Source organism: Megalops cyprinoides, chromosome 9 (assembly GCF_013368585.1).
Source record: "Megalops cyprinoides isolate fMegCyp1 chromosome 9, fMegCyp1.pri, whole genome shotgun sequence".
NCBI lineage: Eukaryota > Metazoa > Chordata > Actinopteri > Elopiformes > Megalopidae > Megalops > Megalops cyprinoides.
In genome coordinates, this window is record NC_050591.1 from 1389182 (window position 1) to 1412875 (window position 23694).

General features: G+C 40.7%; 1 protein-coding gene across 2 annotated transcripts; it reads right to left on the reverse strand.

Annotated features, from left to right (window-relative positions):
* Nucleotides 1–1482: 1482 nt before the first annotated feature.
* LOC118782747 (sialate O-acetylesterase-like) lies at nt 1483–22553 on the reverse strand. Of its 2 annotated transcripts, none has more exons than XM_036536283.1 (10): nt 22427–22553; nt 11790–11951; nt 10263–10426; nt 10042–10180; nt 7903–8086; nt 5141–5250; nt 4233–4366; nt 3686–3840; nt 2708–2894; nt 1483–2352 (listed from the first exon to the last, which is right to left on the reverse strand). In XM_036536283.1, the coding sequence occupies exons 1-10, from the start codon at nt 22491–22493 to the stop codon at nt 2119–2121; spliced, it is 1536 nt and encodes a 511-aa protein (XP_036392176.1). In that variant the 5' UTR covers nt 22494–22553; the 3' UTR covers nt 1483–2118. The 2 variants fall into 2 exon arrangements, with proteins under 2 accessions (XP_036392176.1, XP_036392177.1); XM_036536284.1 differs by having other exon boundaries at nt 22343–22553.
* Between the last annotated feature and the right edge of the window lie 1141 nt (nt 22554–23694).

Below are 23694 nucleotides of genomic sequence, written 5' to 3' on the forward strand. Positions count from 1 at the left end.
CTTGATGGTAACAGTCTGCAGAACACAGGGTCCCCCATGACCATATATGGGCTTCACTTCCGAAGTTTGAACCTGATGGAGCCAATTAAGCAACAAGGTTCAGGAAAGGCCCAATTAGAGAGGGAGCTGTTTAGCAATTCACAGCTCCTGAAAACCAATCAAAAACAGCACCCCCTCTGGTCATTGTAACGCATGTAAATGCACCTACTGTAAATGTATAAAAAAGAACTGAGCCTTATACTTGAACTTCTGCTCAATGCTGATGTTCCCATGGCCGGCTGTGCAAATAAACCTTCCTGTCTTTTTCTACGAACATCGAATCTGCTTCTTTGTCGGAACGAAACACGTTTTGGTGTTCAGGACTTTTACTAACAGAACCATTAAGATCCGGCTCCCTTCAAAGAGCTGTTATTCCCATCGCTAACCTAGACTACACAAGACAAAACAAGTGGACCATGACCAGGTAAACAGCTCCCGTTTTGATGGTTTTTACAGGAACAGCATGGCCCAGGTAGATAAGAACCTTTGATCAAGAACCTGTAATGGTTGAGCAGGATTGACCCAAATGCAGAGATTATTCAAAACACACAGGAGGATTGCAAACAGACAAAGAATCTTTACTGAACAAGCAAAACATTAACACAGCATGCAGACTGAGCAGGGAACAATGCAACAGGTAGGGTTTAAATACACCAAACACTCAAATACTAATTGCAAACAGATGTCACCAATTAGCCACACACATGATGCACACACAAGAAAGTCCCTCTGGTGGGAGCTGATTCCCTCAGACTGGCTGTCACTGGCTGCTGGTCATGGCAGGAAGCTGTCTCCAAAACCCTGACAGAACCTTAGAGCAGATTGCGAGCTTTCACACTAACCTGCATGGCATGACACAGCAAATGTTCATTTCAAAGTTGTTTTTAACAGCGTAACTCAGCAAGGGAGAACACTGGAATTATGTTTTTCTGTTTTGTTCAAAGAAACTGATCATCAACTATGATTGTATACCAGTGGTGGCTGGTGAGCTGGAAACAGGGGAGGCTGAAACATTACCTTTAAATCTATCATTACTTTCAACCTGTTTCCCTTTATCTTCCGTGATTAGCAATAGAACAAATCATTCACAGAATAATTTACACCACTCGCGTAAATGGAGTAAATGATTATGCTCGTGAAACAGCGCAGATTGTCTGTAGTTTGTGTGCTTGCGAAGCTACAACGTGAGATTGTATAATTAACGAGGATTTATCGATTTAAATTACGTTAAATGCTCATGACACATCACAGCTTTTGTGAGGTATGTGTTCTAAACGTTATTGTTCATTGCACTCAACCTAACCTAAAAGTTTATTCTCAGTAATTTAAATCGATCTAACTAAATTTAGCTCCGTTTGGTAATTTGAATTTTGTAACACAAGAAAGCTATAATGTGAAACATTTAAGAGAAAGCTTTGGGATTACTTGCTACTTAATTGTTCAAACTGCCATCCTTGTTAATTAAACAACCTCAATGCTATAGCTTTCGCTATAGCGCACAAACTACAAACATTATACATATCACAAACTACAGACATTATACATTTCAGATGTGTGTGCGTGTGAGACAATTCTTTTTATTGTCCAATATCTATGATCATGGTTTTGTTGAATAAAAGGAACAAAAGTAAACATCTTAGCCCATATGGTTACATTCCACTCTTCCAAACCTGACTCAGAAATGAATGTATTTCAAAGCACCCTGCAATGAAATAGATATTGTAAAGCCCAGGGAGTTGAGCATTGCATTCCTTTCATCCTTAATCAAGAAAGCTTGCCATTTTAATGGATGAATTGTAATACACATGCAAAAAATTGACCCAAGAATTAACCGAACAATATTTATATAATTGCTTCAGAATTCCTTCAAAAAAGGTCAGAATGTAGATTCAGTACTGTTGATGGCCTGCTCGGTTAAAGCAGCAATGTGTAAGCAACATAGGTCTCTTTTAGGATCACTGAAGCACTTGGTTATCCTGCCGGTGATTTTTAACATTGTGAATGCCATGTTGCCCTGACTGATGTGTCATCTTTAAGACTCATTGCCTTGTTAACCTTGTGACCTTCCTGTCCCCCCTGCTATGGCCATCGGTTTACAATGAAAGGCGGAGCGGGCAAAACCCGGTCAGCACTGTAGACCGGGCAGGCTTTGAAGTCACAAGGCCAGTCTCTCCAGGCATAACGCACACCAGACACAATGTTCTGACACTGAGCAACTGACACCTGGATGTAGCTCAGGCCCCAATGCATGATAGGAGCAGGGACCCATCCCTCATTAGATGCGCAGTTGTTCTTGACCTTGGTGCAGCAGATCTGGGAACAAAGGAGGCAGGGCTGAATCAAAGGCAAGAAACTAAAGTTACAATAATGAATAAGACATTTGCTGCTGAAGGAAGACTTTGATCTAACTTTATTTTATGGGCCTATTTCTTCAATAAACACTAAACTGTTGATGAAAATGTTGTTGGCTATTAATTATGAAATTTTTACTTGATTTGTGATTAAGGTCAGGATTTAAAATTTAATATTTACTTCCCCACATACTCTGTTTACTGTTTAAACAGTCACAGTGGAGTAGTAATGTACTTACTGAATGCTCCAACTGCTATTCCCTTAATATTATACCAAACAAGAGTTGTCAGTCTTAAAGTGTTCAATGAAGATTTACCTCAAATATAGCTTTGGATCGGGAGACAGAGACACTCTTAGTGTATGTGATGTTAATGCTGTCTCCTTTCAGCAAGACTTTTACAGGAAAAGGCCCCTGGAAGGACACGCCTTTCTCTCCGTAGGCCACTGCTCGTGCTCCCAGTGTCAGTCTGTAGGCCACATCCTGCTTGTTGCGTGGGTGGATGCTGGAACACAGAAGTAGCAGTAAGTGAAGACCTAGATCCGCTTGCTCAGCAAGCCAATCTAAATGGTACATACTCACTATATACTTTCAAATGTACGCTCTTCTTGGATTCGACTTTTCAATAAAAGTCAATGTGGATCAAAATCCCCCAGTTACATTGACAAGTAGGCCTCCTTGTGATATCTAAGTACATGTGCATACTCACACACAACCAGTCAAGCATAATTTATATACAAATGTGCTTATGTATAAATGTATATTTACATTTCAGTTTTGACTGATATTGATAAAGAAGATTTAGTACCAATCACAAAATAGCTTTACTGAGATTTACACGTTAAACGATTAATGAGCTAATGAATACAAAGTATTTCTATATGGCAGAAAACCCCTTTCTCCACCATTGTACCACTGTAAATACACATGAAGGAAAGGTTTGGAAAACAGAGTTCCACTGGGTACTCCTTTACCTGATTATGAAAATATCACATGACTAACACCAATGTGGTAAGCCAGATTTCTGGGAAAGTGAGGCGCTTACTTACAGGAGCTGGAAAATGTCAATTTCTGTCCTTATGCTTATTATGACTACCATGTAAGTGCTTAGGTATGAGCTGTGTAATAACATTGCAATACCAATGGGACACACTGAAGCCTCAGGTATTATTGCTGATGACAGTAAGAAAATGATGGATGTTAAAAAATAACAATTAATTGAAAAAAAAACATAATGAGTGGTGTACAGATAATTGTCATAAAATTTGCTGTCAAAAATGTCCTACATCGCCTGACCTGCCCCAAGGGGACCCCTCGTCTGGCAGGTCCAGTGTAACTGCCATGAAGGTTCTCTTCATGCAGGGGTTGGGGGCGAAGCCGTAGTCTGCTGTCTGGTGCCAGCGCACATTTGGAAAACTTTCATCTGTTGAGTTCTTCTCACGTGTGCAGAGCTGTGTGTTAGCACATTAAAGGCAAAGAGTCCACCTCTGTTAGCCTGGCCTACTGACAGCACTGTTACCAATGCTGTCACTGCACCACCTGCTTATACAAGGTCTCCAATGAGCTACTGTCCTATCAGCTGGGCACACCTGCCTCTAGCAAAAGGCAGACAAGGGTGAAAAGGACCTTAAACCAGCAGTGATACAGCACTGATAATGAAGCTCTAGGTAAATGAACAGAGATAGCAGCCACAGGTCAGTGAAGAACAGGTGAAAAAGACACAGGAAAAGGGGCAAGAAAATAAGCCCCATGGAAAAGCAAAGACAGCAGAGCAATTCCCTAGAATTCCCATTTCGCCATTTTCCTGTTGCTGTAGGTATAGAGGCAAACAAATGAAGGCTACCTGTACAAATCCAAAAGGGAAGTCTGGGGGTGTCTGTCCCCCTGAGCCCTCATGGAAACTCATCCTCCAGTCATCAATCATAGCGGGGAAAGAACAGGTGTACTTGTCCTGGTGGTACGCTGTATTATCCTCACCTGTTATGAAAGGCAAAAATGAGCTGAACCATATTTGCTAATGATCTGTAAAATGTCTAAACTTCCATTGCTACTTATGAGCAAAAAAATGTTGAGAGTCATTTTTGTCTGAGCAGAAAAAGTCAAATTCATAAGCATTTCAGGTAATACACACAATTATGACATGGCTGGGATTTCACATCCAAAAGAAGCATCTCTCCTGAAATGCAAATGTGGCCTTGGAGCATGGTATATTTTAACATCATCTGACTGGAGCTGCACCCTCCTCCATGTTTAAATTGATCTGCCGATGGCACATTCAATAAAATACCTTTGAAACCTAGTCAAAATGAAAAACCCCCTGACTCCAATGCATCATCTACACCATGTTTTTTCATCAGTCCAAAAAACCCCACACAGCCTGCAATCTCCAGTACCAGTCAAAAATTTGGACACAGCTTTTATTCTTTATTTTTACTATATTCCACATTTTAGAGTAATAGTAAAGACATCAAAACTATGAAATAGCTAAATTAAATTATGCAGTGACCAAGAAAGTGTTAAACAAATCAAAACTATCTTCAATTTTAGATTCTTCAAAGTTTTTCAAAAGAAATTTATACCTAGGCATCAGCTTCACAATTTATATTTGCCTAAGAAACAAATTTCAAGCATTTAAGCATAAGTCTTTAGATCAAAATGTCTGTAAATTCTTGTTTCCCATTATATTAATCAGGTCTGACAAAACTTTTGACTGGTATTTTATATTACAAAACACTGCCTGGACAGGCTCACCTTGATACCAAATGGCTCCCTTGATGGTCATGTTGAGTATGGGATGGATCATGGCATTCCACAGTACTGAGTTGTTCCTCTTTGTCTCATTCAAAGAAAAATATGGATGTCTGCCAAACAGAAGTTTAAAAATAACAACAATGAGGAGCATGGCTATGTTAGGACTTACAGTGAGAAAAGCCAGAAAAATGTACACTGTGCACGTAATTATTATGCAAGTCCATATTCTAATGAAATAGCATCTCCAAGAGCATTTTTTCAACTGAAATATGATATTAACATCATTATTCACTCAATGTAAACATTTTCAGATGACTTAATTGCTTTATTGAAAGAGGGTGTGGCCTTAAGTGAGGAATGCCTTAAATTCAGGTGTACATAATTATTAAGCAGCTTTTTGCTGCTGGGAAAATGGGGCGAAAAAGAGAGCTAACAGATGATGAAAAGGCAAAAACAGTTAACTGGCTTTCAGAGGGATACAAAACAATTGAAATTGCAAAGACTTTGAGTCGCAATCACTGCACAATCGAGATTTGTGAGTGAGAGTCCACATGGACGCAAAAAACGCATTGAGAAGAAAATACGCAAATTAACCACAAGAGACTTGAGAAGAATTAAACAGGAAGTATCCAGGAACCCTTTGGCCTGAAGTGCCATCATCTTCCAGAACTGCAACCTTCCTGGACTTGCAGAAGCACAAGGTGCAAAGTTCTTCACATGATTGGCAAGGTCAGAAAAGCAGAAAACTAGCCTCCCTTAAATAAAAACACAAGCAAAAGTGTTATGAATTGGCAAAACAATACATGAAGACAGATTTTTCAAAGGTTTTGTGGATGGACGAAATGATAGTGACACTGGATGGACCTGGTGGGTGGGCCTGTGGCTGGATTGCTGATCGATATCACACACCAGTTCGACTGAAGCGCCAGCAAGGTGGGGGAGGGATGATGATTTGGGCTGGTATTATCAACAGCGAATTGGTTGGACCATTTTGAGTGGAAGATGGATTGAAAATGAACTCCAAAAACTACTGCCAGTTTCTGGAGGCCAACTTCCTCAAGCAGTAGTACCAGAAAAAGCCAGCATCATTCAAAATGTCCATGATACTGATGCAAGACAATGCTCCATCCCATGCATCTTCCTCAAGCAGTAGTACCAGAAAAAGCCAGCATCATTCAAAATGTCCATGATACTGATGCAAGACAATGCTCCATCCCATGCATCCAAGTACACCAGAGATTGGCTACCCAGCAAAGGGTTCAAAGATGGTAAAATGATGACTTGGCCCCCTTGCTCACCTGATTTGAACCCAACTGAAAACCTGAAGGCCCTCCTAAAGGGGGAGATTTACAGCCAAGGAAAGCAGTACACATCTCTGAACAGCCTGTGGGCATCTCTCAGTTACTTCAGCTAAAATTGGGCGCAATCACATTAAAAAACTGACAGAATCCGTAAACGTATTTCCAAGAGTAAAAATGTTTTTGTTAGCTATTAAACTACTGAATTTGTTGCTTTATTTCATAATTATTATTTATAATCATGTAAAAAGACTTTTTTTGTGGTTTGTTTATGAAATAATCTGAAAAAAACATAATGTATTTCCCAGTTGCATAATAATTGTGCACACCTACTTTTTGGAAAAAATCATTTCCCCCTGTAACATAAAAATCTGAGTTTTTCTTTATATAACATTTACTTTTCCTGCAAGGAATGAATTGGGATCACTTATAATGTTGGGTCTATTAAAATATTTTAAAAATCCGCAAAAAACACGTTTGTGTAATAATTATGTACGCAGTGTATACATATCAAATAAAGAGCTCTAGACTTTTTGTGTATGTGTGTGTTTTAAGGAATGCTATGGTCCAGATAGACAAAGTCCTTAAATCATCATATCAAAAAGGAAAATAAGAACAATTTAAAGAACATTTTCAAGTTAAAAACAAAAACAATGTAATAATTTCACTTTCATTTTTGCCTAACTGGATAAGTCTACACGTTTCAAACATCTATTGTTACACTTGAACTGACTATTTCCTTCTAGTTTTCAGGACTGGGATTCCAAACGAGACACAAACGTGCATCTAAACAGGCCTTTCCCCCTAGATTAAAATAAAAAATTGTAACTCTGTATTTCCCAGTCACTGTATTAAGTGGTAGGTAAATGTTTTGGACCTTCCTTAAATGCTTACAAAATTGTAAATATTATTATATTTAATTCAATGTGAGGTTCATAAAAACAATCTGTGTCTATCCTGCATAAATAGCAGAACAATACAGAGAATTACTATTTTTTGCCAGTCTACTAATGTTGCAGAGTGTTCCACAGGGATCAATCCTTGGCCCACTGCAGTTGTTTAAAGTGATAGTTTTTATTATGAATGACAGAATGGAGCTTTATCACATGTCAGGAGATGAATAACTTAGTGCAAAATCACGTATAATCATGATTTGAGTTATGTGGGCAATAAAAATATTTAGGAAAGTTAAAATAAATGCATTTAGTTTCATATCAGGCACCCCATCTACGCTGTTTGTCAACAGTGCAAAAGGAAGCAGAAATAGAAGCCTTCAGTTATTGCTATCCACAATCATTGTTTTATTGTTTTCAATACCATTTTCTCCTACCATTTTTGTGTTTTCTTTTTGAAAACTGATTCTTGTCCCATTTCACTGACTTTACTGTCATGGAAAAAATGGGGCAGTACACCACCCAGTAAGTCAGCCAGTCAGTCAGTCAATGTTGGACTGCATCCCATCACCTGAGGTTCTGATTCTCCAGGCCACACTTCTGGAGAACTCTGTGTGATGACCAGGCCTCCACGGGTGTTCCTCCCCAGCAGGACTCCACCAGCCCCACGGGGTATCCCAGGGTCTTGTACAGGTAGCGGCCGAAGAGCCAGCACACAGCCGAGAAGTGGGTGAACTTGGGGCCACCCAGCAGCTCTGCTCGAGAGAGTAAGACAAAAAATATCCTGTCACCATCAGTCACTCATTACCACTAACGGATAGGATGTGAGGTTGACCGTATTAAGGGATGGACACTGGTCCCAGTCAGTTGGCCTTTGTTATTAAAGGGCATTAGAATGAACTGTACAAAAGACAATTTTCATCACTGTAGTCTTTACCAGAGGACAACGAAAACATGAAGACAGAGGATTTGCCGATCTTAAATTGCACTACTTTATTTTTTGTACATAGAGTACACATACACTATTTTGATATTTTGGATGTGCCCTGTTGATTTTTATTATTATCCATGTAGGTACAGTGCCGTCAACAGACAGATTCGTTCATTTTATTTGTTCACCTTTTACCGTCAGTGACACATAAATCTCTTTTAATGTGAACGCGACCTCACGGGAAGTGATGCTGCAGTTTTACGACCTCTCACCCAACCAAGGACAGCTACAGTAAACAGGAAATGCCCCGGGTGCATTCCTTTACTCTCTCTCTTGCTTTGTACGGACGTACTGCTCACTCCTATGGTGTCAGATTTATGTCAAAAGTCGCGAGCACAGAAAACATTCTCGCGCACAAAGCAGCCACCACGCGCGAGAGAATTTCTGCTTGGCGAGCGTTGGGGGGCATATGTGCTCACGCGAATCGACCTGAGTTTTGACAATTTGGGGGCGGAAACCAAGGCAGTCACTGGCCTTCTTATGATTGGTCACCTTCATCGCAATCACACCCACACGACCTCCTTGAACCTTAATTGACAGCTTCCGTGAACTGAACGACAGGCAGACACTGTTTGGCCAGAGGCTTGTTATTTCAAACAACTGAGTCCTGACAACAAGTTCGGAGTTGAAGACACAGTGGACGGAACAATGACGGTGACACCTGAAGATTTACATGTAAGTGATACTGCTAGCTGGCTTCGTCTAACAACCCAGCAATGCATGCAATCGGCTGAATGATACGGGAAGCATAGCTAACGTTAGCTATTTACATGTTCCAGCCAAATTCCAGAGTAAGTAAACTGCTGGGAGCACGCGCAGCACATGCACGACTCAGAACAAAGGAACACACACCCTATGACACGCTCACACACTTGTGCAAGACATTCACTCATACCTACATACAAGTGTAAATACACACAAATGCCTCACTCATATTGTATATAAATGTATTGCATCACTACTTTGCTTTTATATGTCAATAAATGCATTATTTTTACAAGGTTGTGTTGTAATGTCACACGTGGAATGAATATCGCCAACCTGTGCTGATTAGAATTCTAAAGACCTCTTAATTGAATCATCAGAGTTATTTGTGTAGTTAGCTAAATAGATAATGTGATTTGATTAAGATTAACTGTTGCTATGGTAATTTCGATTATTATTATTAATTTAATTATTATTTGAAGTTCCAAATTAATAGTTTAGTATATTTTATGAGACTGATATACAAAACAAATTTGAGACTGATATTTTATTTTAACCACTATGGTAGACGCCATATTCTGTATGGCGCCTCGATGTGTTTAATTTAATTATCACCAACATAATTGGTACCTCATGTAAGGATATTCCTTACACGTAAGTGGTACCCCTCTTTAATCGTAGGCATTGTCCCTACATAATTGGCATTGCCCCTGTGAGGAAGACTAACTTCCCCCTACACCCATGTTTTTTAAAAAAATGATGTATAAATTCAGATTGTGGGTGATGCACACCTCAGATAAAACATTGAAAAATATATGAACATAATGAAATTAAGTAAAAATAAGAATCTTAAATCAGATCAGTGGGCAGTCAGAAAGCAGAATCTAAGCCCAGCTGGAGTGGTAACTTGTTCACCAGCATAGGATTACCATTTCTGGAACAAACATTGTATGATTACCTGTTCTACAGCATTCCTCTTACATTCTGTGAAATAATATGTTAGGTGTTCATTACCTGCTGAGGGGATGGACCAGGGCACCTCCACCCTGGGTAGATCCAGAAGTTCCATCGAGCTTAATTCCAATGCAGCCATGAAGATTCGCACATGAGGGAATTTGGGAGCCATAGCCTGTTCTTCTGAAGCATTGAACACCTGGGGTGGATAATAGCCTTATTTTGAGAATATCTTAACCATAATACAAACTGCCACAGTTTCATAATGATAAAACCAGCACCTGAGAAAGCGTGAAGAGCATGTTGCTCTGACCACCACACAACCATACGTCCCCAAACAAAACGTCCGTCAGGGTAACCCAGGTGATGTTTTTTCCTTGCTGAACTGCGGTCACATTATAGGGGCCCCCTGCCTTCACTGGGTCCAGAGCCACCCTCCAGAGCCCTGTCAAACAAGCAATCGATAAGTCAATGACATTGTTGTGCCCTCCTCACAAGTCTTTATCCCTCATATCCATGGATGTGCTTAACATTGTCTTAAGACACAATGGAAGCTAGAACTGTAGTTGTCTCACAGGTACTATACAATAAATACTGTATTGTAGAGGTTTGCTTGCCTTTCTCTCCAAGACATACAGTACCACTCAAAAGTTTGGACACAGCTTTTATTCTTTATTTTTACTACTTTCCACATTTTAGAATAACAGTAAAGACATCAAAACTATGAAATACCACAAGTGCAATTATGCAGTGACCAAAACACTTAAACAAAATAAAACTATCTTACTTTGTGCTATTTTAAAGAATCTAAAATATATTAATTTTTTTTTTAAAAGAAATTCATACATAGGCTTGAACTTCAATATTTATATTTGAGCGTAAGTCTTCAGATCAAAATATCTTTGAATGCATGTTCCTCATTATCTTAATTGGGTGTGTCCAAATGTTTGACTGGTACTGTACCATTTAAAGATCAGATTGAATAATACTTTTTGGGAAATGTGTAGCAAGGCATGAAAATTGCTAAACATCTCCCAAGTGTTACTATTAAAATGATCACTTGTGTTTCAAAATTGCGCAAGTGAAAATGTATATTTCTGTCCCTGGAATCCTACACAACAGTGATATAGCACTGTTTAAATCTTGGCCTAAGTATGTTTCTTTAGTAGATGGGATGACAACCTAGTTATTTTTAAAGGGTTGAAAAATAAAAGTTAAAAGCTAAAAAGCTTAAAATTAATGTAAGAAAAAATGAAGTATACAGTACAGCAGCCTGAAGAATGCTGCCAAAATAACTATGAAAACATATTCTATATGATTGATGACCTACAAAAAAGGACAGTGTAGCTGAATAGTTAATAGTTACCTGAAAAATATTTGTCTTCTCATTTAAAACATGCTGTCTAGACACTGTCCAAAACTGCACCTTGTATAACATCTAGCCAAATGACTTGGCCTAAGTTGCGTAGTCCCAAACTAACTAGCCCTGGCATTTAAGAAAAGCATAAAAATGATGGTCTTTGGTACAACACATCCGGTGGGACCATTTATATTGTACATTGCACCAAGCAGGTATATAAAGATGCGCATGGTGTATTGGTCAGCAAGAACCAAACTGATATATTCACCCAACCCATCTCAGGGACATCAAGTGTAAAGAAAGTGACAGAGCTGATAGAAACAGCTGATACTAAGGTGCAAAACAAGTGGGGTTTTAGGCTATAGGATCAAGCAGTTTAACCAGAAGAGCATGGTGTTCATGTCATAAGGTAATTTCACAGGCATTGTGATCACCATAGACCACTCACCATTTTGCACAAGCACAGAATGTTTTCTGTTCTCTTGCTCTCCTTCCAAAGAGACAATGACTTCTGCCCCATCGCTCCCATATCCCCACAGCACTGACTGCTCTGGAGCTTTCTGTAGGACCATGTGATCACCATAATAAGAGGCAAAGCGGAACTCCTCACCTGGAACAGGGACATGGCATATACAGGAAAAGCAATCATTAGGCCCTGCTGCCAGCTGACGTTTATTGCTGTATCCATGTGGTATTATGTTGATATAAACAAGAAGAACCTATAGACTGCTATCATTTCATCTTTGAGATGTAGTATCACGGCTGGTATTTATAAAACATTACCTGGAAAATTCTAATAAGAGTAAACGTGATTGTAACGTGCCTCTAACAAAGAAATTGAAGAGCCTTTTTAATTTCTCATAAAGCGGCAAGAATCTTGAAGTACCGATGACAGCTCCTAATGATTTGAGAGTCAAGACAAGTAAAACTGATTATGGGGTGCCGTTAAGGAAAACAATAATCCATTTAGTGTGTATATATTGTCAGGGCTCCGCCCCCTTAGCCGCGGTGTTCTCGTTTGTTTCCCCTGTGTTTCAGCCCCGCCCCGCTGCCTGTCTGCTCACCTGCACCCCATCGCCTCGTTACCCCTGCCCTATATCTCCTCTGCGTGTCCCTGTCTGTTTGCTTGTTCGTTGCAGTGAGTTTTTTCCTGTCTCGTCCCCGCTCTAGCTAACCTGACGTTTGATCGCTGTTCTTGGATTCCTGCCTGTTTATCGACTTCGTCCTTCGCCTGCCGTTTTGGTCCCGTCTGCCTGTTCTTGACCACCTGGTTACCGACTCTGCCTGCCCCGACTCCTGATCCTGGATCTGCCCCCGGACTGCCTTCCCGTGTCTCTGAAACCTGCCTGCCCCTGTACTACGAACTGCCTGACGATTTTCATTAAACGCTTGGTTCCGCTTACCCGGTGGTCCGCGCTTGTGTCCCGATCCCCGTTCCTGACATATATATTGGTTTGGTTTGCATATATATATATCGGTTTGATGTGTACATGTATTGGTTTGTCATTTACGCTTATATTGGTGTGTCCTTTACACATCTATTGGTTTGTCATTTACACACCTAGTGATCTGAGTGTCATTTATATTGGTTTGATTTACTTGTATATTGGTTTAATATGTGTATGTATTGGTTTGGCATTGACACATATATTGGTTTGTCATTTACTTATGTATTGGTTTTGCCATTAATGATTGTATTGATTTGTCACTGATGCATCTACCAGTTTCATTGTCTCTTATATTGGTTCTACTCACTCATGTATTGGTTTGATGTGCTTATATATTGGTTTGTCACTGACACATATATTGGTTTGTCATTTACATTTGTATTGGTTTGGCCTTTTCACACCTATTGGTTTGAGTGTTATATATGTTGGTTTGCTATTTACGCATCTATCGGTTTGATTGTCTTTTATATTGATGTCATTCACTCATGTATTGGTCTGATGTGCTGACATATTGGTTTGTCATTCGCACATATGTTGGTTTGTTGTTTACACATTGATTGGTTTTTCATTTATGCACCTATTGGTTGAGTGTCTCATATATTGGTTTGCCATTTGTTATGCCCCATAACACATTTACGCATCTATCGTTTTGATTGTCTTATATTGGTTTCATTCACTCGTGTATTGGTTTTTTGTGCTTATGTATTGGTTTGCTACTTACACACCTGTTGGTAATGGTTTGAGTGTCATTTATATTGGATGGATGTGCGTATGTATTAGTTTGTCATTGACGCACCTACTGGTTTGTCTTTGACGCATGTATTGGTTTGTTATTCACGCATATATCGGTTTGTCATTACAGTCAGGCACGATGAAGGCAGCTTAATTTCACTAATAGTTTTATTTTAATGTAGATATGTACACTAATTTAAAAATGTATCGTATTAAAATATTATTTTTCACATTATATAATTTTCGTAACTGCATTGCCCCGTACTTAATTATTTGAAAAAGAAAAAATTCTTATCAGGCACATGATTTTCACCGCGTAAGCCAGGACCCACATTGGCGTCTGTAGAGATACCAGAGGGAACGTTTAATGTGGTAAAATCAAAATGTTCAAAAACATGGCAAGGGATTTACCAATGACACACAAATATAAGCTCCGGAACAGTAAGCAGCAAAAGGCAAAATGACATTAACACACAAACATTACTGTTTGCTTTTTCAAGCATGTCCACATAAGTTATGTCCATGTCATTATATTACTGAATGGTAATTTAACTACAGTAAAGTTCATCTTGTTATTGTAGGGATATGTCCAATTATTTGCTTGTACATATGGTAATCTTAAATTGTAACTCCAAACAGCAGAGTAGGTAGATGCAATGTAGGCGTAATTTACATCCCTATTTTACTGCATAAAAGGGCCTGGCGGTCTATAAGAACTGTGATTTGCGCAGGTATCTTCAGCATCAGTCTAATTTATGATAGGGCTACTTCATCAATAGTCGACTTCGAATCTGATGACGGAGAATCAGATAAGTTGTCCCAATAGCCTTCACGTGCCCTGGTTCGCTCTCTTCCTCCACTCGGTGAGGAGTGAAGCATTAGGACGTTCACTCAGGTATCTCTACGAGATATATAAATATATATATATAGTTGTGTGTGTGTGTGTGTGTGTGTGTGTTGACATATATAAAGTAAGTGTGCTCTCAATTGTAAAAGTAGATCTTTATTTTTGTATTATCACATAGGCAAACTTCATGAGTAAATGCAGGACAAATGGTAACAGCCAATGAGTTGCGCTGAGTTTAACATGTGACCTGTGTGTATAAAACAGTGTGCATGTGTTAATAAAAGTTTCTCTTATTCTGGGTTGATTTCAGTCGGAGCGATGCTGGTGTGTGTTTGTTCTTTCGTGACGCCAGCATTGGTCTAGGTCTGGTCCTGAGTAAGCACTGCAGAGGCGCTGAGCAATTTTTTTACATTTTGCTATCATTGTTGTAGGTCTAAAGTCATCCTTACATTATCCAATTGTAAAATTATGTAGCCTATACACCGAATTAAAAAAATGTTGTAACACTTTGTCAACTAAAATGTGCGTCATACGCTACATCACGGCCTGGCGCCTCTTTGCCGAACTCAATAGCAGTGGCTTGAGTGGGTGTTTTCTGAAGCTAGCTATCGATTCAAAATCCAAAAAAAGAAAAGTCTCAGAAGAAAACAGAGAATTTAATAGTGTGTGGACAGATTTTTGCTGTAGTGGTGGTTTGCTTTCACCACCACTACTGCTGGCTTACCGGAATGTTTGATCTGCGGCGAGAAGTTAGCAAACAACAAAAAATGTAATGTTTGAAACTGGCCTATTTTTTTACTTTTACTATTTTTAAAGCAAGCTATGTTTTATTTATTTTCAGAGGAGGCAACTTTTTATTTTCTGTCATTTGGGCTATTCATTTCATTTGCACATACACGGGCAGGACTCTATCTAGGCCTGCATAGCTATTTATAGCTACTCCATTTCTAAGTAAGTCTACACATGCCAGTAGACCTTTTCTCCATTACACAAATAATCAGTTTTGAGTTTTGTTGGAAATAGCATCCCCCAATAAAAATAACAAAAGTGTAAACTGTTTTATTTATTGTAATAGTTCTATAATTTCAGAAATAGACCAAAACAATGCATTAATGTAATGGAAATGCAAAGTTAAAGTACCAAATAATCATAAATAGCCTACCGCAGCCACCTTGTGCTAAAACATATGAATGAATGCTCATTTAGACCTATTAGTAATGTTGATTTAGACTAATAGGCTGTGGTGCCTGCATTTAAAAGGCTAAAATATTTTTTGCGGCTCCAGATAGATTTTTTTTTTCCTTCTGGCCAAAAACTGCTCTTTAGAGGTTGCCGAACCCTGACCTAGCCTATAGCAACTTCTTATGTCCTAAACTCTGTTTTCCTTGTGACTCTGTGTATGGTGTATCCGTGTACTCTGCCTCACTTGTAAGTCGCTTTGGATAAAAGCGTCTGCCGAATGAATAGATGTAAATAAAAATATTCATAAAAATGATGCCTGCACTGCCATGATAGTACTTTCCAGTCCCCACACAAATGAGGCTTTGATTTTATGTTTATAAATATCTTGCGCAAGATATTTAGAAAGTTTAGTTTTTAGCGAAGACAGTAAATGTGTATTTATATATTGAGTTTTACATGGCACTTGGAACGTTTGATGTTTATTTATTTATTTATTTTTTTATTGAAACAAGTGGACATACAAACAGACATTAACACATAGTGCAAAGTACAAGAACAGGAGTATTCACCTTAAAGAAAATAAGTACAGGGGTATTACAGAAATGATAGACCGTATCTGATGAAGATTTGTATTGTTTTTATAGCCTTTTGATTTTTACACTTTTCAATTGTACTGAAATAAATTCTTAAATCAGAAGTTAAATGATGGTTTGCTTACTGACTATTTTACCTTATGAATGAAATATCTTCCCAATAAAATAAAGAGATTAATAATAAAAAAGACTTCATTGTCATTGTCATTATAAAAGTAGAAAACAATGTCCCTTTTTTTGAGGTTAACATTCAGTGTTGACTTTGACCATAAAAGATCCTGTAACCCACTCCAAAATTCTTAACCGCGTCCTCAACTCCCACATTCTTCCTGTAACCAAATTGAAGAGGGTCCTGGGCTTGCTGCACCTGTGGTGTTAGGGCATTCATCACCAGCCGCTCCAAAGTCTTCATCAAATGAGAAGTGAGGGCAACAGGTCTGAAGTCCTTCAGGTCACTGGGCCGTCTCTTCTTTGGTTTCGGAATGATACACAATGTTTTCCAGAGGGTGGGGACCTTCCCCTGGTGCAGGCTCTGGTTGAAGATGTGCTGCAGGGGCTCGGCCAGCTCTGAAGCGCAGGCCCTCAGCAGCCTCGGACACAGCCTGTCCGGACCAGCTGCCTTCCTGGGGCGGAGTCTCCTCAGCTCCTGCCTGACCTGGTCCATGGTGAAGGAGATGGAGGAAGTGGAGGAGTCAGGAGGGTTGGAGAGGGGTGGAGGAGGAGGAGGAGGAGGAGAAGGAGGAGGGGGGCTAGATAGGGAGGCTGGGGATGTGGGGGGGGTGAGTGGGCGGGCAGGTGTTGAGTCAAACCGATTGAAAAAGATGTTGAATTCGTTTGCTCTCCATACACCACGCCTGTTGTGTTCTTTTTGAACCCAGTGATGGTTTTCATGCCATCCCACACCTCTCTGATGTTGTTCAGCCTCAACTTCCCCTCCAGTTTCTTTTTGTAGGCCTCCCTGGCCTCCTTTAAGCAGATTTTCAATTCTTTCTGCACTCTCTTTACCCCCTCAGTGTCTCTGTTCATGAATGCCCTCTTTTTCCTGTTGAGGACTGCCTTCACCTCGCCAGTGATCCACGGCTTGTTGTTGGCAAAGCATCGCACCTCCCTGGCAGGCACAGCAATGTCAGTACAGAAGTTGACATAGTCAGTCAGACACTGTGTAGCTTCCTCTAGGTCGTCACCATGAGGGTCAAGCAACACACTCCAGTCAGTGCAGCTGAAGCAGTCTCTGAGAGCCTCCTCAGCCTCTGGTGTCCACCTCCTGACAGTTCGTGTAGTGATGGGCTGCCTCCTCACCAGTGGTGTGTACCTGGGCTGCAGATGGACGAGGTTGTGGTCAGACTTCCCTAGAGGCGGGAGGGGCGTGGCCAAGTAGGCATCCCTCACGTTGGTGTACAGCAGGTCGATGGTCCTGTTCTTCCGGGTGGGACAGTCCACGTACTGGTGCATGGCCGGCAGGGTGGAGTCCAGGGTGATGTGATTGAAGTCCCCTGAGATGATGACCAGAGCCTCTGGGTGTTGCGTCTGTAACCCTGCAGTGATGGAGTGTACTGCATCAAGCGCTGCATCCGCGTTAGCCCTCGGAGGAATGTAAACACAGATCACAATGACCTGCGTGAACTCCCTCGGTACGTAGTATGGTCTTACGCTAACGGCTAGCAGCTCACAGTCACGGCAGCACATGACGGATTTAATATGGCAATGATTGGGATAACTCCATCTGTTGTTCACGTACAGCACGAGGCCCCCACCTTTACTCTTCCCGCTGGCGTTGGTGTCTCTATCTGCTCTCACCGTAGTGAAGCCGGGTAGCTCCACGTTGGCATCAGGTATGTGGGCAGTTAGCCAAGTCTCTGTGAGGATTATTAAGCAGCTCTCCCGATAAGTCTGTTGGTTCTTAATCAATGCCCCCAGCTCGTCCATCTTGTTGGGCAAAGCATTTACATTCCCCATCAACACCGAGGGGATCGGTGGCTTGTATCTCAGCTGTTGTTGTTTTCTAGCTGTAGCCTTAGCCCTGCGCTTCACCCCGGCACGGTTTCCCCGGTACCTCCTCCTTATCTCTCGAGGTATAACGTGGCGAAAGTCCGTTTTGATCTTCTTCAGAGCCAAAAGACTACTTCTAGAGTAGACCGTTACCTTCTTCAGGTTGTCAGCAGAACATCCACAGTTACCATAACATACATTCGTATTCGCATTCGCACACCGAGCAGCGGACCGGCAGCCGGCTTGCACTAGCGCCATGACGCCAATGATCAAAAAAAAAAAATCATGCAATAACAAAGAAGCACCGGAGTTTTGCATTAAGCAACCGCAAAAAATCTAGTCATTTTAACTTTTATGACAAAAAAGGTTCACCAGAGGAAGACAGGATAGCAATAGCGGACCTTAGCAGTGTATACCACGGAGTGCTTCACGGCCACAGCTACTTATCTACGGATTGTGGCAATAAAGTAAGTGCGAAAAAGAGGTGAGACATGTCAGTGTTAAGTTGCCCAAATTCATTAAGTTAAATAGTTGTTTATAATCTATTATAATACATCTAATCATGTTTTCATTTCTAAAGGGAGTATACCTTTGGACATACACTATATGGACAAAAGTATTTGGCCACACCTGTTTTTCAGGGTTTGGGATAAGCCCCTTATCTCCAGTGAAGGGCAATCTTAATGCTTCAGCATACCAAGGCATTTTGGACAATGCTATGCTTCCAACTTTGTGGCAACAGTTTGGGGAAGGCCCTTTTCTATTCCAACATGACTGTGCCCCAGTGCACAAAGCAAGGACTCTAATGACATGATGAGTTCGGTGTGGAAGAACTTGACTGGCCCGCACAGAGCCCTGACCTCAACCTGACCTGACCTAGAGCACCTTTGGGATGAACTGGAACGGAGATTGCGAGCTAGGCCTTCTCGTCCAACATCAGTTCCTGACCCCATAAATGCTCTACAGAATGAATGGGCACAAATTCCCACAGAAACACTGCAAAATCTTGTGGAAAGCCTTCCAAGAAGAGTGGAAGCTGTTATAGCTGCAAAAGGGGGACCAACTCCATATTGAATATGTATTTGAATACAATGTCATTACAGTCCCTGTTGGTGTAATGGTCAGGCATCCGAATACTTTTGTCCATATAGTGTATGATTACATTTTATAGTAGATTATAATTAGACAGTATATATTTACAAGTTAAAGTAAAAAATCTATTCAATGTAGGAAGGGACAGCAGTAGACAAAGGAGTCCAGAGTGAGTGCAACTGCGTCAGGGAGTGCGTCTGCGTCAGGACAAATATAGGTAAGAGAGGCAATAGGGAGTCCTACAACTGTTAACATAGTGTAATTGCAAATATGGTTTAATCCCCCCCCCCCCCCCCCCCCCCCAAAAAAAAAAGATCCAAATGTGCTAGTTTTTCACAAATCAAAGGTGGCAACCCTACCGTATATGCACTGTGTGCTCGGAAGTTACATGGTATTGGAAAAACGAATTAGCTAGCAGGCTATTTCCTTCAATTCAGTTGCTTGACTATGTTGATAGTCAAATTGAGTAACTATATTTAAAAAGAAACTAGGTTAGGTAGTTTAACACTAGCTAGAATCTGAGTATATTCTGCTAAAAATATGGTTAGCCTATAGGCCACACCACCGAGATCGAAGTTAAATAATAGGGAGAGAGTTCATTAAACATATTTTGAAGAGAGAATTTGCGTAATCAGGCAACGTTTCGCATATATCAGTAGATATCTAATTGGCTTTCATTGTCGACATAAACACTGTGCTTTAACCAATAATCTTAAGAAATACAGATCAACTTTATCAGTTTGATATTAAAACTTTTAAAACCGCTGTGATTTCCCTCTGTAACGTGGGTAGGCTGTCCTCTTACTTTACGTGGCTTAGATAATTGGGGGTGTGGTAGTTTACGCATAGCCACTTAGCTTTCCTTATTTAAGATGCGTATACCTGCCTGTTTAGCGACCTTGCTTCTGCTTCCTGAACTGTGCATCTCCCGGTTCCTGTCTGTGCAGCGGTGTTGGACCGCACGCTGTCAGCTGTCCTGTGCGATCGAGGTAATCTTTACCCTATCGGGTGTATAGGTAGGCATAGTTCATAGCTGCATTAAACGGGAAGTGCATGCGGGTATGTCAACACATTTATTATTAACCTAATGCTTTTATGTTTGTTCAGAGTATCGGTCGGCCAGTGCTGGAGCCATAGTTTGCCTCTGTCTGTGAGCTCTTGGGAGTAGTATCTCCTGCTGTGTTTAGTCGAGGTAATGATTCATGGCGTAAGTTTGTTTCTCCAGCATTTACGGTAATTCCTGTGTTTATAATGTGTGCGACGATGCAGAGTTGATTGTTGTGTCCTTGTGTTTTAGGTTGTCCCCTCCTGCAACACTAGCTGCTGTTTTGCCTCTAGATAGTTCCGCCCTCAGCGGAGTGGGTTAGGTTAGACTGCGGGAACTCCTAGTGTTTTATGTGTGTGGCGGCGTGTTCCTACCCGCAATCCAACGCAAACCAACGGGTCGTAGGTAGTTTTAACCGCTTTAGAACGATTTTAGTATAGTGGCCAAGGAGCTGTTTGGTGGGGCGGTTAGCATATTGGTATTCCCCTTCACTGTGTGTCTTAATGCTAACTGTACTTTATCACGTAGGCATGCGTTGGCGGTTTGAGAGTGAATGAGAGAGCACTTGGGTGAGTATTTTTCACATGAGGGTATCCCTAGTGGTGCGTATACTTCTCCCCAACCAGCTCTTAGCTTAGCTCAATTTTAGTAGTATAGTATTTTTATATATTTAAACTATGTAATGGTGGAATGTATTTAAATAAATTGACTTTTTCTCTTAACATAAAGTTAAAGTTAAATTTAACTCTAACTAAATTTATTGTGCTTCCCAGAATCACGTCTGTCTTATCCTTATAGAAGAACTGGAGGGAACCCTTTTCTTGTAGCGCAGGTGTATACTTGGGGTTTACATACATAAAACTATTTCCTTGGGCAAAACTCCCAAGGTGGCGTAGTTGACCTTTGCCTGTGCCCCACACCTCATGGTTACACCTCCATTATATTTCCGCTCATTTGACATATAAATAGAGGTTGCTTCACCGCTGCATTCATTCCATGATGACACCGACACGAGTATGCCATCTGTATGGCGTCAGATTTGTCAAAAGTCTCGAGCGCAGGAAACATTCTCGCGCACTAAGCAGCCACCACGCGCGAGAGAGTTTCTACTTGGCGAGCGCTGGAGGGCATACGCGCTCGCGCGTGTTAACTCTGCTCGCGCGAAGTTGAATTCTGTTCGCGAGGATCGACCTTAGTTTTGACAATTTGGGTGCGGAAACCAAGGGAGGCACTGGCTCTCTTATGAGTGGTCACTTTCAACGCAATCACACACACACGACCTCCTTGAACCGTGATTGACAGCTCGCGAGCATGTTTTCTGCGCTCGCGACTTTTGCCATAAATCTGACGCCATACATCTGTGCTACATACGATGCGGTTGCGTTTCGATCCATCCGTTACAGAAATGTATTGAACACTAGAGGACTTATTGCGTATATTATACGGAATTACGGACACCAAACAAAACTGTGGAAACGAGACGTAAAACATTCCCATTTTGGCATATTCCGCATCCAGGAATGTCAAAAAGTGCAGAGGCTTTCGCGCTAATAATTCAAATGAAAGGATGGCTTTACTATATTAGGTTAGTATCACAGGTGATTGGGCACATCATTTCATCCCAAACGAGAAGCAGAGAGGCGAAACGCCCAGCCATATGTGGAAGCCACCGTCACATGTCCGTTCACGCACGTCACATGTCTCTGTGTCGTATACTTCCTACTTAACTGTGCGAGTCGAAGTTCTGCACTTTAAATTACTCACAGCGTGCAACTAATTGCACCTTGAGTAGAAAACGATCCTCCAGACACATGCCTGTGCTCAAGAGTTACACTAAAATAAGTTATGACCACGAGTCCAAGACAAGTTTTCACACAATTGAGTTTAGCATTACAGTCAAGTGCCCATCTTCCCATAATCTGATTTAGACACATTTAATACATTGCGACACAAGGAGACAAAGCCTATCGATACATTAACAAATAAGTCCCAGTATTATTTTAGCACTAACAACGTATTATATTCTCGATACGTTACGATGTTTTACGACAAAGAGCAGGTGGAAATCCTCACGTGGTGCCGAGTGGAAGAGTCTCTGAAATGTTCTTTGTCATTCTCTGCTCGACCCCCCAGTCCTGAAGATGCGTAAATACTCACGAAAGTCCTTCGAGGAGGCAACAACGCAGAGTAGCCATAGCACCACCAGTCGATACATTGTATACATACATTTCCTCAAAATAAGGAAATGGACCTTTAACCGGAGATCACATGCCTGCGAGGCAACGTGAGTGTACACGCCCTCAGGTCTTTGGATGGTGTCATGGTCTTACACCATGAATGCAATGCTGTTCATGTTGTCATCCTTTGTTACAAGTTTCCTGATTCTTTACAGTATTCTCGTCATTCACAGCATTAGAGCGCCATCTACTGGTCGCTATTGTTAATGAAACAAAGAATACGCAGTTGTAATATTTTTTTTTTATGTTCACATGTGAGAGAACTATCGTTCACTCGCCTTCAGTCTCGTTTGCTTTGAAGATAAGACAAGTAATGGTCACGTGTTTCCCTACGAGGGCAATGCCCGTGAGTATAATTTTTTAGTTTATATCGTCGTTAAATTTAAGAAAAAATGTCAGTCTCGTAGTTTTATACAATTTCTGTTGTCGTCCGTAACGGCGGCTAATTTGGTTCAGATAGCAATACAGTGTAGTCTATGTAAGCGAGATGCAAATTCTGTTACACTCAGACAAAGCATGTAAAGCTAAAAAAAGATTAATTTGTGTTTTGCAGTTTTACAATGACAGAATAAAGGAAAGAAAGGAATTGAGGATCAAGATGTTCATCCTTCAGTCTCATGTTTAGCTTGCTGGCTTGCTAAGTAGCTTAGTGAGGCCAGTATAGATGGGATGGGATGTTCGTCTTGCACAGACAATTCTCAGATTTACTTTATTCAAATTTGATTTGATTTTGTTTCGTGAATACGTGCATGTAGTACTTTGCAGTCCCTGAAATCCAATGTGGGTACTACTTTTTCAACTATTCGTATGTCTCAGGCAGTTCAGTTAGATACCTCCATAACCTACAACTCCTATACTGCCATCCATACTTCCCCCATTTGGTGGAGGGATGGATGGATTTCCTGTTGGTGTTTAATACGAAACGGAATTGTCTAAGTGTTACACACTGTTAAGTGCTTCAGAGTAAAAATATTTAAAAATGGTCATTTAAATCAAGTAAAATAGTTAAAAAAGAATAATTGAAATAAAGTTCTGTAAAATACTCATTCGTGGTACAAAACTGTTTAATTTACACAGATTATTCTAATAAACATGTGCCTGTGAATTTACTGGAAACGTTTGCAGGATCAGTGTTACAGCGGTCCAGGAAATGTGGCTCAGGGAATGTCACACTGAGAATCCCTGCAA

Excerpts from the sequence above, each read along its gene's own strand:
- LOC118782747 (XM_036536283.1), bottom strand. The coding sequence starts at position 22,493 with ATGTATACAATGTATCGACTGGTGGTGCTATGGCTACTCTGCGTTGTT. Across the intron at positions 10,181-10,262 it reads TGCTCTTCACGCTTTCTCAG|GTGTTCAATGCTTCAGAAGA; the intron begins GTGCTGGTTTTA and ends TATCCACCCCAG. Across the intron at positions 8,087-10,041 it reads CTGGTCCATCCCCTCAGCAG|AGCTGCTGGGTGGCCCCAAG; the intron begins GTAATGAACACC and ends TCTCTCGAGCAG.